Source organism: Brienomyrus brachyistius, chromosome 17 (assembly GCF_023856365.1).
Source record: "Brienomyrus brachyistius isolate T26 chromosome 17, BBRACH_0.4, whole genome shotgun sequence".
Taxonomy (NCBI): Eukaryota; Metazoa; Chordata; class Actinopteri; order Osteoglossiformes; family Mormyridae; genus Brienomyrus; species Brienomyrus brachyistius.
The window spans coordinates 22,650,051-22,666,713 of NC_064549.1; the positions used below are offsets into that span (position 1 = coordinate 22,650,051).

The window sequence follows — 16,663 nt, forward strand, 5'->3', positions numbered from 1 at the left end:
GTGTTTCTGTGTGTGTGTGTGTGTGTGTGTGTGTGTGTGTGTGTGTGTGTGTGTGTGTGTGTGTGTGTGTGTGTGTGTGTGTGTGTGTGTGTGTGTGTGTGTCCCAATGCTTTGGATATGTTTAACCCTATGAAGGCACGATATATAAAGATGGCCGCCCTGCCCTACCCCTTCCTGGGGGGGCCTGCTGCTGGACTGCTATATTAACAGTGTGTGTTTATACAGCATATGGCAATCAGCAGATGTGCCCCCCTGTTAAGGAGCAGCAGCACCTTTGTGGTATCTGATGTACAAAGAGGCTGAGGGTCTCCGGGGTTTGGACACTCGCCCCGTGGCCTGTCTGCTGTCCGAGGGGGAGCACGGCCCCTTTCTCTGGCTTCCTTTTGGCTGTCGCCTCGCTGGGCTTCCCGCTGGAGGACAACATGGCATTTCTCCAGGCAGATGGGTGGTTGGCTGGCAGTAGGCGAGGCCCAGACGGCCTGAAGCGGCACGCCGCAGCCCCCCCCCCCCCCGTTTGCTCACACCTGGACTTCACCAGCACTCATATCAGCTCCTGTGGCTCCGACTGCCTCAGCCAGGATCAGTCCCATGTCTCTTGGGGGGAGGTGGGGTGGTGTTCCTGTGAGCCATGTTACCTGAGCGAGACGCCTTGTCAGACAGACAGGTCTGTTTGAACGAGAGAAGAGCAAAGAAAGAAACAGCAGGAATTGGGGGGCAGTCTGGCTCATGTCTGCCTCCTGCCCCAGCCCCCGCACTCCCCCTTATGTGTAGGACAGATGTGACCCGTTAGAAATTTGTGAAGCAATTCTGGTGCTGCGGTTCATACCCGCCTCGCCGCGCGCTGCCCCCCCTGGCGCCATTCTCCTGGCCGCCTGCGGGCTGTTCCTCGCCCCCACACCGGGGCCTGCCCGGGGAAGGGCCCCCAGGGAGCCGGGGGAGGCGTGGCTCCAGGGAGAGGCAGCTCCGCCGTGGCTGTGGTGCTGCTGCTGGTGGCCGCCGCCCCCCCAGGGATGGCCGTGGCTGCCCGCTTGCTGGTGAGCGACCCAGCCAGCGTGAGCCCCGGAGTAGCTGTGACTCAGGGCTTCGGGCGACAGGCCGGACAGCGCCATGGTACCAAAGCCCAGCCGCAGGCTCTCCGAGTCGAAGGCCTCCACCTCGCGCGCCTGCCGCTCCAGCAGCCTACGGATGCGCTCAGAGCGCTCAGTCTGCAGCCGCTGCAACTCCTCCTCGATCTGGGGGTCGGGGGTCAGCATGTGGATTCACAACCAGTCCTGACACCTTCCTCCACTCACCCCTCAAACCCCATGAAATCTTTTACTGCTGCCAACTGTGTGTATGGAAGTGGCAGCCGATAGCTGAGGCTAATCCGAGCCTCAACGCTTGGTTACGGCAGGAACCCCCACCCTAAAAGCCGCCCCCCCCGGCCACCTGAACGCCTCTTACTGCACCTTCTGCTCCAGCAGCGCCCGGCGCAGTGACACCCTCTGCTCCAGCTCGTCCTTCTCCCGCTCGTGCTGCGCGTCCGTCTGCATCTTGATCTTGCTCTGGTAGGCATTCAGCAGCTCCAGCTCCTGCTGCAGCTGCATCCTCAGCACCTGGCACTCGGCCTCCTGCGCCTCGTCCAATCGCAGCTGGCCGGTGGGCGCGGGGGTGGAGAAAAAAAGAGGAAGAGGAATGAACAGTTAACAGCAAGTGGAGGCCAAGAAGCCGTCATGTGGCCTTCCCATAGTTCTATCTCTCCCACCCCCCCCCCCCCCCCCAGCTAACTTACAGCCTGCGTGGACAGCATCTCGTTGATGGAGTGGTCGTACTGCTCGGCCAGGATGGCCAGCTTGCGCGTCTGCTCCTCCTTCAGCCGCTTGAGGACGGCCTTGTGCTCCGACTTGGGCGTGCTGTCCAGCAGGTGGTTCCTCAGGGCTTTATACTGCCGCGTCTGGATCTTACACGTGTCCTGGAATTGCTTCTTAATCTGCAGCTCCTTGGACTGATGGTGCAAGACAGGAGAAAGAGTTGGAGAGACGTGTCATAAGTGCCTCACTGGCCCCCCGCTGGCGCCCCGTCAACCCCGCAAAGCGCCGCCGCTCACCTTCAGGCTCTTGGGCTGCTGCCGCACCTCCATTGCATGCTTCCTGCGCAGCTCACGCTCCCTCCGTTTGTTGTACTCCATCTGGTTGGTGAGCTCGCTCTGATGCTGCGTGCGGATCAGCTCGGCCCGCGTCCGCTGCACCAGCGCCAACTGCCTGAACTCCAGCTCCTGTGAGGACTCGTGGTGCCGCAGCAGCGTGGCATGCTCCAGGTCCCTCTGCGTCTGCCGCTTGTTCAGTTCCTGCCGATAGCATGGGGGGCGGAGGGTATGGGGGTCAGCGGTTGGGCGCCTCACGGGACGGAGCATGAGGAACAGAGCCCCGCCAAGTCCACCTCACGCAGCAGGTCCTGCTCCACGTTGTGCCGGGCGATCAGCACGCGTCTCTTGAAGCGCCGGCTCTCCAGCTCCAGGAACTGACGCTGCCTCCGCTGCAGGTTGGCCTCCTCCTCAGCCTGGAAGTGCTGGATGTTCTCCTTCTGCTTGGAGAGCCACTCCTGCTTCTCCTTCTTGGGTGTCGACTGGTTCTCGTGAAGCTCCTAGGGGCCAGACGCAGTAGCATGTCAGATCCCAGCGTGATGATGGGATGATGGAGCAAATCATATACTGTTACCAATGGAAGTGTGACATTCTGTTAGTGTGTTTAAAAAGCACTGCATAACACGCGTGCAAAGATTGGGAACAAGGTGTGTGTATGTGTATGTATGTGAAATTCTTTATCTGCCATTTATTTGTCAAGGAAATAAAAAACATACAGGGTGTACATGGGGGTGGGGTGTGGCTCAGTAGGCGGAGCCTCTGTGCCTGTGACTGGAAGGTCACCAGTTCAAGCCCAACATCAGCAGAATAATCACAGGGCAGGCCCTTGAGCAAGGGCCTTAACCGTAACACACACAGTGTGTGTGTGTGCATATATATATATATATATATATATATATATATGTGTGTGTGTGTGTGTGTGTGTTTCGCTGGCTGTGTTAGCATGTTACCTCTTTGAGCTGCTCCTTACGTAGCTTATACTCTCGTTTCTGTAGCTCCTGGAAGCTGCTGAGCTCCTTCTTCTGCTGGCTCTGAATATGCTGCTGGAACTTCCTCTCGTCATTAGCGACCGTCTTAGCCTGTGTGGGGGGTGGGGGGGTGGTATGGTTAGGGGGACTGATCACGACGATGATGAGGATGATGATGGTGGCACATAAGAGAGGCTACGCTACGTCTTTCTCCAGGGAGGTCTGCTGCTTCTTCAGCAGCTTCTCGATGTCTCCGCAGAAGCTGCTCCTCTGGGCCTCCAGCTCCTTGTCCAGCCTCAGCCGGTGCTCGTCCATCTCGGCCCTCAGCTTGTTCTCTAGCGCCATCAGCTGCTTCTGGTGCTGCCTCCGCATGCGCTTGTATCCCGACATCTGCTCTCGCAGCTCTGAGTCCTGCTCCTGCCGCGTTACCTGGGGGTGGAGGCCGGAGGGATGGATTGGACGGAGGGACGGATTGGACGGATCGTCCCCTCACTGACACACAGGGAGGACTGTTATCGCCTGCATGGGGGGAGTGGACTCACCAGGGAAGCGGTCCGGATAGTGGCGAAGTGCTCGCGGTTCCGGTAGCGAGGCTTGGTCCGGGGTGTCTGTGCAGGCGGGGACTGTGGCTCCGACAGCCGCCTTGGCGGCTCTGGGTTGTCATGGAAACACTCCTCATCCTGATGAGCAACATCGGAGTGAGACACAGCAGTGACTGAAATCGAGCCCACCCCCGAGACGGGCCGGTACCCACTGGCTGAACGTGGATGACAGAGCTGTTGGACATGATGGTGTGGTCTCCCTCCAGAAGCTCCAGCTCGCTGTGGTCGTCGCCGGCGCCGGCGGCATCCGGCAGGCTGTTGACGGAGCTGCTCTGGGAGCTGGCGCTGATGGACATGCTGGGGATGGACTGGTTGCTGCCCACGCTGCTCACGGTGCCCGTGCGTCCCGGGCCGTGCTCTGGCTCCTGCGGAAGGCAGTGATGGGGCTCCCTTACCACGTATTTTCAGATCCAGGAATTATAACTGTGGCAAAGCAGTGCGTTCACAACCACCCAAAGGCCTGATTCCTAGGCTGTCAGGTGTCATGAAGGCCAACAGCAGGACAATTCCACTGCATGGGAGGGGAAGGGAGGTGGGGCCGCAGGGGCAACCAGGGGCTGGGCTCACCTCTTCCTCGTCAGGCACCTCCACGACTGGACCGTTGGGGGTCTCTTGGAATAGGATCTTCTTCATCTTGCGGTACTGCAGGTTGTCGAGTTCGCGGACGGCATCCTTTGTCCTCTGGATCAGGTCTATCACCACCGAATCGGGCCGTTCCCGCTGAAGAAAGGCATGCTGGCAAAGAGAGGCATCATCAGCGCCAGGGAGCAGAAGGGGAATGATGGACAATAAGAATGAAAACAAAGGAGGTATGATTAATGGTTTTTGATTTTTAATTGTAATTTTAGTGCGTTTCCAGTCGTGGGTGACCCTATGAGCAGATCACCAACAGCGAGGGGTTGCAGTGCTCTTTATGCATTCACACAAACACATAACTAAATGACATGGGGGCATTGTGGGGGCTGCACAGGGCCGGGGGCAGCATGCCAAGGGAGGCGATGGACTGATGCAGGCCTCACCTTCAACAGCTCCTCAGACGTAGGCCTGTCCTGGGGGATCTTCTGAAGGCAAGAATCGACAAAGTTTCTAAAGTAATCCGTCCTAAGAGTGTCAGGGAGAGAGAAGGCAGAACTATTTAGATTTTGCAAAAAAAAAAAAAAAACAGAATACGAATTTTTAAAAAAAACATGAGAAAAGAGCATATTGGTAAAGATGAGAAGAGCAGTTGCTGCTAGATATTGTGTGTCCACAGGCCTTTCCAGCAGCTCCTGCTGAAGTTATGTATGCCAGTAGGACAGTATAAGAGAGGGACAGGGACACAGTGCTCCTAGGTAGGGGGGGGTGTTCTCACCATTCACTGGACTGCAGGATGGGGCTCTCATTCTGTGCTATGTGGTATAAGGCACTCATCGCGTTCATGTTGAAAAGCGGGGGCTTCCTCTCCGCTGAGGGGGGGGCACAAGTGGACACCAGAGCAAGAAAAGATAAATACAAATGCAGCAAGTGGGGCCCCACCTGAGCCCCGCCCAGACCATGCCCAGGCGACGCCCCAAATCAACAGCCAAGCAGCTGGACAGCGGCCGTAGAGGTTTACTGAGGGTTTCTTACACTGGACATGCCCACACCGTGTAAACAGTATCAGCTAAGCAACAATAATAGCATCACAGAAGAGGGGGAGGACAAACAGAGAAAAGCTGGTGAGAAGCAGGGGAGGGAACAGGGAGAGATAGAACTGCGAAAGGTTTACAAGAGAGGAGAAGGAGGCATGAGAGAGAGAGAATGAAAGTGTGTGAGGGACGGCGGACTGGTGCAGGCTGATCCTCACACGCCAGCGCCTCCTACAGGCTCACCGAGCTCAATGCAGGTGATGCCAAGTGACCAGACGTCCACCTTGCCATCATACTGGCCCTCGTCCATGGCCAGGATCACTTCGGGGGCCATCCTGTGGGGGGAGGGACAGGAAACTGGAGCCCAGTGTAAGCCAAACAGGAAGTCATTAACCGAAATGTCTGCCACAGGCACAAAGAGAAGACATTAATGCTGTGTTCCATTTACCCTGGAGATCGGAACTCAGAACTGGGAATGATGTCACACACGAGTTAACAGCGTTCCAGCACAAGTTGGAAAGCCATTTAGCGGTACCAGGGACACGTTTCAAAAAGCAAAATTTCTTGCTTACTCGGATAGCTTGCCTGATTTAATTTGCCACAGTTTAAACGGCCTTTATGTTTGTTCGCTTACATTTAGCCCAGACTACCTTAAGCTTAAGCAAGAAATCCTCCTTAAGGAAACGGCCCTCAGCTCTAGCCTGTTAGCAATATCAGCGGATAACAACACATTACGTGGTATTTTGCACAAAAAAAACGCCGTAGCAACAAGTACACAGATAGCAGTTGGACAGTACTGTGTGTACAACCAATTTAATGACCCACAAATAAATGCTAATAAACAGTGTAAAACTATTGCTTTAACTTCTTTTGTAAAAGGGCGCAGCCATCTTGGATTCTGAGCTTGGGGTTGTGTCGATTCCTCTGAGTTCACGAGTCGGAATTTCATCTTGAGAAGACGTTCCAGTTGAAATTTCCGACTAGGAACTCGGAAGTTACGAGTTACAAGTTGAAATGGAACGCAGCATAAGATGCACACAAAGCATGACTCCATGCCTGGGCAATGTAAATCCCTGAGGGTCTTTGGGGGGGGGGGGGGGGTGCATGTTTTCTGAAGAACCATATGCTTGGTGTGGGCAGACGGTCTAAAGAGCTCACTCACCAATATGGCGTCCCTACGAAGGAGTTGGCGGGGGAAGCGATGGAGGCGGAGCCGAAGTCTGCCAGCTTTACCTGCCCAGGTTCCGTCAGCAAGATGTTTCCGGCCTTAATGTCCCTGTGGGCCAGAGTGCAACAGAACGGACAATCACTGCTCGGCACTGCTCACTGCAGCACTGCTCACTGCACAAGGACACCTCCCCCATCCAATCACTGCGACTGCTTGCGCCACTGAGAAATAAAAGAACAAACATTTCAAACTGGTCTAATAGAAGTCCTCTCCCAGCCAGCTGAGATCCTCCACGACTTGGGGTTCAATACCTTGTGACTGGGCCATGAGCTCAAACTCCACGCTAAGCCAGAGCTGATCTTAAGAGAACTGCGCATTTCTAACCTTACGACTGGTGCCGGGTTATATGAAGCTTCCTGTCTGTGTGCCTGGGCCTCTGAATCTCCCCTCCTCCCCCCCCCCTCCCCCACACACACACGCACTCACACACTCACTCACCTGTGAATCATGTTGTGGGAGTGAAGGTAAGCTAATCCCTGCAAAGCACCATGGGTAATGGCTGCTATTTCTATTTCCTGGAGAGGTTTTTTATGCACTGGAGGAGAGGAGCACAGAGCAGTCAGTCAGAAAGAGGAAGAGGAGTAGTGGAGAAAAGTGCTGCCGTCCCAGAACGGACTCGGCAGCCCCCAGACCCGCATGGCTATGTGCCATTTTACTGCAGGCACTGGAGGCTGGCAGCCAGAGAGACACTGTGCCATCCTTGGGAAGCGTCTGTCACCCAGTGGCCATTCCAGTCACAGTAAACGCATTCCTTACATTAAAGCATCACTCCGATGTCCGAAACTACCAGATACAGGAAGCAGGCTCACCTTCTAGGAGGTCCGACGCAGAGCCTAAGCAGTACTCCATTACCAGCTGCGGGAAAAGAGGGGATGGCTTCATTTACACATCACACTCGTGCACATTAAATATACTGATCTTGGTCCAGCAGTGAGGACAGCAAGGATCTCCCATTTCACCCCCAGGGGACTGCGTGCGTTACGCTGAGCTACCAGCTCCCACCTCACCCAGGCTGTGTGCTCCCGCAGGTAGCAGCCCTTGTACTGGATGCTGTTGGGGTGCTGTATCCTTTGTAGGAACTTCACCTCCTTGATGATGTCCTGCCATTTCTGTGGGGGGGTGGGAAGGATCAGAGGGCAGCCTTTAACTTTCATCACGTCACGAAATTCCCACCCCACCGACATTCATAGTCACACCAAAAACCATAAAATTCCCCATCATCCACGATTCTGTAGTGCTTGTTAAAATGAGAAGGGGGAACTCTGCCACCCAGCCCACAGGTCACCCCCCCCCCCCCCCCCCCCCATTCTGTCACACACACATCCAAGAGAGGTCGTCTGGCGGTGTGGAGCTGAGAGCTAATTCTCATTTCGAGGCTGTCGACAACCCGAGATGGCCATCAGCCGACAGAAAAAGATGATGATGAAACACCACTTGTTATATTATAATACACCAGGCTCGCACTGCATAGCCCTGATTTTGACGCATCACAACTGGATCGCCTCGACGATAGCTTTGTTTCTACGGTAACGCTTCTTCACAAAGGCAGTGCACAAATCAGGGCTTCTACTCTGCATTTCTCCAGTGGAGGAAAAACCCAGTAAAACATCTTGGTGTATGACACAGGAAAACACTTCTGGCATTCCTGAACTTCCCAGATGCGCAAAGAATACAACCGGAGGTTTCTTCAAATACACCCCATCAGCCAACAGTGTCTTTTGCTTTGAGACTGAGTTATGCACACAGCAGTGTAACATAACTACACCTGGTGCTGGGCTGACGCACGCTTGGCGAAGGAAATGACTCATGCGTGCCAGTCACGTGTCCCGAAGCTGCACTGAGACAGCACTGCAGCTGGTTGTCACAGCTAAAGGAACCGAGAATACAGAGGAGGACGTTTCAGGAAGGTCATGTCTGGTGTTGTACATCCAGCACCGGAGACTGTCCTCCTCACGTCTTAAAAGGTGTGTTCACCTCATGCCCATTGCACTGTGCCACCAGCAGCAAGGGAACAAGCCTGGACCGACAGTGCCACTCACCTCGGTGGACTGCTTCCCGCTGTAGGACATCTTCTTAATGGCCACCACCTCCATGTTCCGCACATCCCGTGCCTGAGGGACAGAGGCAGACAGCACGTCTTTACAGTCATAGCGGCACAGACAGTCGGACACTTTGTCCATTTGCGGGGCTGGATATTTCGCCACCAGATTTAGGGTCTGTTAGGGTTTAGGCTCGGTTTATCACACAAATTGGAGCCTGAAATATCAACAGGAAGGAGGTGGTGCACATAGGGGGACAGCAAAGCCTGCTCGGGCCAAGGGCTGGCACATACGAAGTAGACGGCGCCAAAGCTGCCATGGCCAATCTCGCGCAGGTCGGTGAAGAGCTTCTCAGGGTCCTCCTTGAAGAAGAGCTCGGCGATCTCAGCATCCTTCAGGCTCCCCGCTCGGCTGGGGGTGGGCATGCTGGGCCGGGGGAGGGAAAGGGCGCAGTGCGGCCGCCAGGGACTATCTGGGTCTGTGATGTGATGCCAGCCGCCGATGGCTCATCTGCAGGACAGCGGCCTTGCAGGCATGGGCACCTGCAGAGAAGGCAACCCACAGGTCAGCCATCTTCCACACAACTACTCCTGTATGTTTCCAAAGCAACCATATCTGACATAGGGTGGACTCTACAGCAGCGGTTGCTAAGGGAAAGGAATCCTCCTGCTATTTAAACAAAATGCCATTGGGTAGACTCGATATAAGCATCCGCTTTTTAATCAGGGCTATACCCGCTTAGTGAGGAGCTCCAAGGCCAGCTGTGATACCCTCTCCTAACCGGATAAAAAGGGCACATAACAAACTGCAAATGACATCACCCCCTGGAGATTCCCAGTACATATTATGATTCAAGGACAGTAAAAGCAGAAAATAAACAACAGATATTGTAGTTTCCATGGTGAAAGGCCACTGGGGGGAGAGGACATTTTCCCAGCATGCTGAGACAGGAAGTCCTTGCAGACAAAACCAAGGTTTCTTCAACGACTTCCTGTCCTCACTCACTGCTTTACAGGCCAAACCGGTGTGTGCGTGTGTGTGTGTATGAGACAAAGGGCTTGATACTACGCCACACGCAACGCTTACAAATTATTCTTTCTTTCCAGAACAGTTAGCCAATGACTGCCCCTGTTTCTGCGACAACAAAGGGCTCCAGAGAGGGAGCGGGACACGAGGGGAAAGAATGGGCAAAGCAAGACATGGAGATGAGCCGGGATGGTGCGCGGGGATGGGGCAGAGGGACGGCTTAATGGACAGACCAGGGCTTTCGGGCAGAGTGGATGACAATGACAGGAATCTAATGCACCGGGGAAGGAGGCTGGGCTGAGGGAGATTAGGCTCCGTGTCACTTCAGCCCAGCCTCATTCATGACCGGCACACACCTTGGGGATTTCTCATTGGACAGCATGGTCGAATCTGCGGATACAACTGCGTTCCAGTCCTGCTTTCACCCTGAATCCTTGGCTTCACATGCAGGAACATTCGTATGTCCTGTTGCTATTTTCACCCAGAATTTCACTCCACACAACAGAGCAGAATCCCGAACCAGATTCCCCATTCTTGTACATAAATAAATTCATCAGCACCTGCCCCATTTTACTCAGAATCCTCTCCCTAGTGTGAGAAGTTCCTTGTATTGGGTCATTCCATGTCAAATCGTCACACTTTCGGACTTCATCGTCATGGATTTTAACTAAACTTGACATGCTGATTTGGTCACGTGAGTAACTCATAAAACTGAAATTGGGCAGATCTTGGATCAATATTAATGGAGATTTAAGCGATTTAAATTTTAACTATGACTATGACTGATTGCCTATATTTACCATAATGTAAGCTGCACAGAAATGGTCCTCATATTGTTTTAAAGCTATTGTCCAACTCTATAGATTGAACATATAATATGCCATCCCCATATGAATAATTATTATGTAACAACTGATTAAAATATTGGGGCGGCATGGTGGTGCAGTGGTTAGCACTGTTGCCTCGCACCTCTGGGACCCGGGTTCGAGTCTCCGCTTGGGTCACATGTGTGTGGAGTTTGCATGTTCTCCCCATGTCGTCGTGGGGTTTCCTCCGGGTACTCCGGTTTCCCCCCACAGTCCAAAAACATGCTGAGGCTAATTGGAGTTGCTAAATTGCCCGTAGGTGTGCATGTGAGAGTGAATGGTGCGTGAGTGTGCCCTGCGATGGGCTGGCCCCCCATCCAGGGTTGTTCCCTGCCTCGTGCCCATTGCTTTGGGGATAGGCTCCGCCCCCACGACCCAGAAGGATAAGCGGTTTGGAAAATGGATGGATGGATGGAAGTTGTTGCTGAGATATCTTGACTTAAAGGTAGTGTCACATGGTTTCATATCATTAATGGGCCTTTTTAATGGCAGCCAACCTGACATGAAATAGTATAACAAGCACAGGTGTAAGTAAACATTAATTGAGGTTACAAATATGCTACACTGAAATTTAAGGAAAGCTTCATTAATGTCATTGCAGACACCATTGAAAAGGCCCACATGGCTAGTAAATGTGGCTAATAATTGCCCTGCATTCATCAGAGGTGAGTGAGGTGTGCTAATCGGCCCAGTGTAAGTGCACACTGAGGGAATCCCTCGACTTTGCAAGCATCACAGGTTATGTCGTGGCTGTATATGATAATAACTGGTGGCTAGAATGTGTTGAAGAAACTATGCCCAGCACTGGAGAGTTGAGACTGAGCTTTTTACATCCCCATGGACCATCTCCATCCTATACTATAAATCGAAAGTACAGTCAGCCCCCATGCATTCGCGCTTCGTGATTCGCGAATTCACAGATCCACGAAAATTACATGCACATGTAAACATTACGCATTTTATTGAATTGTACCTTGGTTACGTATATGACTTCTGTCAATAGGTTTACAGTCCCGTTCGTTCACTCATTTTACCTTACTGTGAATGCAAAAGCAAACGGGAGCGTTCTATGAATTAGTAGGGGTAACATTAACACACTGTACTGTAAGTGTTCTAGTGTGGCAAATATCCGTTAGGCAATACTGTACTAAATTTTACATCAAACATTTCTTTTTTTAAAGGTACTGTATTAAGCTTTTAAATGAAATTAAAGTGTTTTGGGAGCATGACTGGGGTCATATTTAGGGTTTAAACTATAGAAATAAGCACATATTACCAATTTTAGTGACTTATTCGTGGATTTAGTACATCCACGAATCCTCCTCATTCACGACGGGTTCTGGAACCAAACCTCACGAATGTCTGAGGTCTGACTGTATAGCAATTGTTTATGTTCTTGCATTCCCACCTTCCCTTTAAGCAGTACTGCTTGTATGTAATTTATGCATTATTACACCAATGTTGAAATGCTTTCCTTGCCCTAGCAGCATAAAAGCCTATCTAGTTTGTTTATTTTTGTTAGTTTTTCAGGTTTTTGACAAATGAAGGCCCTTTTTAGTAGGCCAGCATAATAATAAACTATTCCGATTGTACCATTAATTCTCTTTTTTCCAATTACTTTGGGACTATTATCTTTTCATTCATTTTTAATAGCAATTTAAAATGTTTTAATTTAAATTATATTTCCACAGTTAGTTCTGGCAATAGTTGTAAAAGTCCTGAAAAATAATAACCCCGTACCATGCACTGATCCCTAACTGATATTCTGTTACTGCTATCAGGAACTGTGATTTTAATACACATTTAATACACATTTCACATAAGTAATGATATCTCTACAACTCAAAATCCAAAGACCAAATTTTCTGGAGATGTTCATGACGTTATGAACTAGCTTTAGTAAAAAATTGATCAATTTTGAAATACAGGCTTTTTTGTTATTAAATTTTAAATATTTTAATCAGTTATTACATAGTAATTCATATGGGGATGGAAAATTATTTATTCAATCTATAGAGCTGGACAATAGCTCTATATTAGCTTATATTAGCTTATTAGCTTATAATAAGCTTATATTAAGGAAAATATAGCCAGTCAAAGTCATAGTCCCCCCCAAAAAAATTAAAACTTTCGATTAAATCTCCCTCGATATTGATCCAAGACTCATCCAATTTCAGTTTCATGAGTTACTCATCCAAATCAGCATGCCAAGTTTAGTTAAAATCCGTGACGATGAAGTCCGAAAGCGTGATGATCTGACATGGATTGATCCTATTGGAAATACCGCTAATCCACCTGAAGGCCGATACAAGGTGTCCAATTAAAATCAAAGATGGATGGGAAAAAGCTGCTGTGACAAAGGGAAATTTCACCAAGTGGTCATCATCATTTCATGCAGTTTGGTCAGGTTTACTGTAAAAGTCACACACTCAACATGTTTCCAGTGAAGCAAATGGCAGGCGGAACATTTCTGGACTACACTGTCACATAATGCGATTTTCTTGCTCACACCTTTGTCACTAGATACTGAAGTCTAATATTTTTTTTAAAGTTCAAGGCAAACCCCCCCTTTCTCTGAAATATCGTGATAATAAAAATGTTATAACACATCGACAGAGAGTGGAGAGGCAGGAGAACACAGACCAGATTCCAGGAAAGATTTCCCAGCACAAATCAGTTCAGAAATGCCTATTCATGACATCAGAGGATAACAGCTCAGGGTGTGTGTGACACGCAAGACACAGACAAACAGACATGCAAAATGAAATTTGGTCATTTCTATCAGCTTGATATATTTTATGTTTTTTGCAGCGTACTGAATTTGGGTGTCGGTTCTTTTCAGCTTTTCAGAGAGAAAGAGAAAGCGAGAGAGATGGGGACACAGAGAGAGAGAGAGAGAGAGAGAGAGAGAGAAAGCGAGAGAGATGGGAACAGAGAGAGAGCGAGAGAGAGAGAAAGTGAGAGAGATGGGAACAGAGAGAGAGAGCGAGAGAGATGGGAACAGAGAGAGAGAGATGGGAACAGAGAGAGCGAGAGAGATGGGGACAGAGAGAGAGAGCGAGAGAGATGGGGACACAGAGAGAGAGAGCGAGAGAGATGGGGACAGAGAGAGAGAGCGAGAGAGATGCGGACAGAGAGAGAGAGCGAGAGAGATGCGGACAGAGAGAGAGAGCGAGAGAGATGGAGACAGAGAGAGAGAGAAAGCGAGAGAGATGGGGACACAGAGAGAGAGAACGAGAGCGAGATGGGGACACGGAAAGAGAGAGAGAGAACGAGAGAGAGAGATGGGGACACGGAAAGAGAGAGAGAGAACGAGAGAGAGATGGGGACAGGGAGAGAGAGCGAGAACGAGAGAGAGATGGGGACAGAGAGAGAGAGCGAGAACGAGAGAGAGATGGGGACAGAGAGAGAGTGAGAGAGATGGGGACAGAGAGAGAGAGAGCGAGAGAGATGGGGACAGAGAGAGAGAGCGAGAGAGATGGGGACAGAGAGAGAGAGAGAGAGAAAGCGAGAGAGATGGGAACAGAGAGAGAGAGCGAGAGAGATGGGAGATGGGGACACAGAGAGAGAGCACGAGAGAGAGAGATGGGGACACAGTGAGAGAGAGAAAGCGAGAGAGAGAGATGGGGACACAGTGAGAGAGAGAAAGCGAGAGAGAGAGATGGGGACACAGTGAGAGAGAAAGCGAGAGAGAGAGATGGGGACACAGTGAGAGAGAGAAAGCGAGAGAGAGAGATGGGGACACAGTGAGAGAGAGAAAGCGAGAGAGATGGGGACAGAGAGAGAGAGAAAGAGAGAGAGATGGGGACACGGAGAGAGAGAGAGAGCGAGCGAGAGAGAGAGATGGGGACAGAGAGAGAGAGAGAGCGAGAGAGATGCGGACAGAGAGAGAGAGAGAGAGAGAGAGCGAGAGAGATGCGGACAGAGAGAGAGAGCGAGAGAGATGCGGACAGAGAGAGAGAGAGAGAGCGAGAGAGATGCGGACAGAGAGAGAGAGCGAGAGAGATGGGGACAGAGAGAGAGAGAGCGAGAGAGATGGGGACAGAGAGAGAGAGAAAGCGAGAGAGATGGGGACAGAGAGAGAGAGAAAGAGAGAGAGATGGGGACACAGAGAGAGAGATGGGGACACAGAGAGAGAGCACGAGAGAGAGATGGGGACACGGAGAGAGAGAGAGCGAGCGAGAGAGAGAGATGGGGACAGAGAGAGAGAGAGCAAGAGAGATGGGGACAGAGAGAGAGAGAGCGAGAGAGATGGGGACAGAGAGAGAGAGAGAGCGAGAGAGATGGGGACAGAGAGAGAGAGAGCGAGCGAGATGGGGACACGGAAAGAGAGAGAGAGCGAGAGAGATGGGGACACGGAGAGAGAGAGCGAGAGAGAGATGGGGACACGGAGAGAGAGAGCGAGCGAGAGAGATGGGGACACGGAGAGAGAGAGCGAGCGAGAGAGAGAGATGGTGACACGGAGAGAGAGAGCGAGCGAGCGAGAGAGATGGTGACACGGAGAGAGAGAGAGAGAGAGAGAGAGAGAGAGAGAGAGAGAAAGATGGGGACAGAGAGAGAGAGAGAGAGAGACAGACACAGAAGACTGAACCCAAAAGCTGTAGTGACATAGAAAAGGGCAAGAGAGATGGGGGGGGTCAAAAGTCAGTTTTTCATATGTTAATCTGCTTCACAAGCAACTTCTCACAGAAAATCTCAAAAACCTACAAACTCAGTGAATAATCCACTGCATCTCTCTCTCTCTCACACACACACACACACACACACACACACACACACGTGTGCACACACACTGCTCACTAAAAAATAAAAGCTTGTTTATTATTTGGTCTCTGTCCTGCTGGCCGCACTGAATAGGGAAGTCAGTCTTCTTTGTCACCCCCCCCTGCCCCCACATACACTCCCTTCCCACAGTCAGAATCTTTTTCAAATGACCAGCCTCAGACAGACACAACAATGGCGATACGGATTCCATTCCCGGGTCACAAGACCGGCCACCCCCCCAGCCTGGTAAGATCAGCCTTCAGTCCCAGGGATATTCTGTGCATTGGTGGCTTAATGGTTAGGGAAGCACACTTATAATAGAAAGATTGCAGGTTCGAATCCCCAACCAGCAAGGCACCACTGAGGTACCCTGAGTACTGCTCCACGGGCCGGCCTGTCGCTATCAGGCATTCAAAGGACACTGAAGCTCACCCAAAGGTCTAACAGCAAATCCCCGCTGCAGATATACACCTGCAGCTCATGATCCAGAACTTCAGCAGATGTCTTTGAGAGGATTCAAACAGAGACATTCTGCACAATCTCAGACACTAAGCAGTACCCAGAGGGTCCAGGACTGAGGACCAAGGCCCGGCGGAGTAAGGGAGTGGCAGCACAGGCTGTACTGGACGGGCCTTTGCACATGCTCAGTGAAACCTCTCTGATGGTCTGCAGAAATGAGCAGGGCAGTTAAAAACAAACCATGGCAGGGCAATAAGGACTGGACTGGAAAGCTGCCGATGCTCACTGCAATCAGCGTTCTGCCCCAACACAGAAAACACCATCCCCCCGAAGCACATTTACAGGCAGACACCCAAAGCCCAGAGACACCTGCAGCCCCTCACACTGAGAGCTACTGTGCAGATGGCGAGCTGAAAGCCAGCTCGAATCTGCAAATACAGCACCATCGTGGACACAAGTACATCATATCACACCTTCATTCAGTGCCCTGAAATCTACCCCCAAACAACACTAGGGGAACTCCAGACCAGGGAGAGTGGGGCGGGCAGAGGCTTAGATCTAATCAGCCCCTAGGGTTAGCAGAGACCCTCTCTGACACACGCCCCCCCCCCCCAAGGACTCAGCTTGTGTAAGTAATAATGTTCATTCCCTAGTAGAAATAGAAGACAAAATGTGTCATTGCCACCCATAGCTGGTTCGTACAGAGACGAGCTACTAGGATGTAAAACGTTCTATCTAGTAAGATCAAAAATATGGCATATTTCCCGTGAATATTATTCACAAATAAACAGTACGTTCGGTCTGATTTAACGCGCCTCCACATTGTTAATAAAATAATCTCCAGACCAGATGTCCTCATTATAACGACGCATACCGGACATTTATTAACATTATATACATGCGTTAAGTAAATGACACTGACACTAGCCGATATTTAGGAGCAGTAATTAAAAAAAAAAAAAAAACAGACAATATAATATTA

General features: G+C 51.0%; 1 protein-coding gene across 3 annotated transcripts in view; it reads right to left on the reverse strand.

The window, feature by feature from the left end:
• Positions 1-16,663, reverse strand: part of taok1a (TAO kinase 1a) — a 24,113-nt gene continuing 7,450 nt past the window's right edge. For 2 of the 3 annotated variants that reach the window (XM_048981309.1, XM_048981310.1), the window contains exons 2-20: positions 8,860-9,108; positions 8,567-8,638; positions 7,535-7,636; positions 7,337-7,382; positions 6,966-7,062; positions 6,462-6,575; positions 5,543-5,634; positions 5,044-5,137; positions 4,712-4,793; positions 4,260-4,427; positions 3,845-4,057; positions 3,633-3,770; positions 3,295-3,519; positions 3,073-3,201; positions 2,419-2,622; positions 2,087-2,326; positions 1,772-1,984; positions 1,449-1,631; positions 747-1,232 (exon numbers count right to left, since the gene is read on the reverse strand). In XM_048981309.1, coding sequence (XP_048837266.1) covers positions 762-1,232; positions 1,449-1,631; positions 1,772-1,984; positions 2,087-2,326; positions 2,419-2,622; positions 3,073-3,201; positions 3,295-3,519; positions 3,633-3,770; positions 3,845-4,057; positions 4,260-4,427; positions 4,712-4,793; positions 5,044-5,137; positions 5,543-5,634; positions 6,462-6,575; positions 6,966-7,062; positions 7,337-7,382; positions 7,535-7,636; positions 8,567-8,638; positions 8,860-8,991 — 3,015 coding nt within the window. In that variant the 5' untranslated portion in view covers positions 8,992-9,108 and the 3' untranslated portion in view covers positions 747-761. Of the gene's footprint in view, positions 667-746; positions 1,233-1,448; positions 1,632-1,771; positions 1,985-2,086; positions 2,327-2,418; positions 2,623-3,072; positions 3,202-3,294; positions 3,520-3,632; positions 3,771-3,844; positions 4,058-4,259; positions 4,428-4,711; positions 4,794-5,043; positions 5,138-5,542; positions 5,635-6,461; positions 6,576-6,965; positions 7,063-7,336; positions 7,383-7,534; positions 7,637-8,566; positions 8,639-8,859; positions 9,109-16,663 lie in introns of those variants that run through there. The other variant, XM_048981311.1, reaches the window with a different exon arrangement.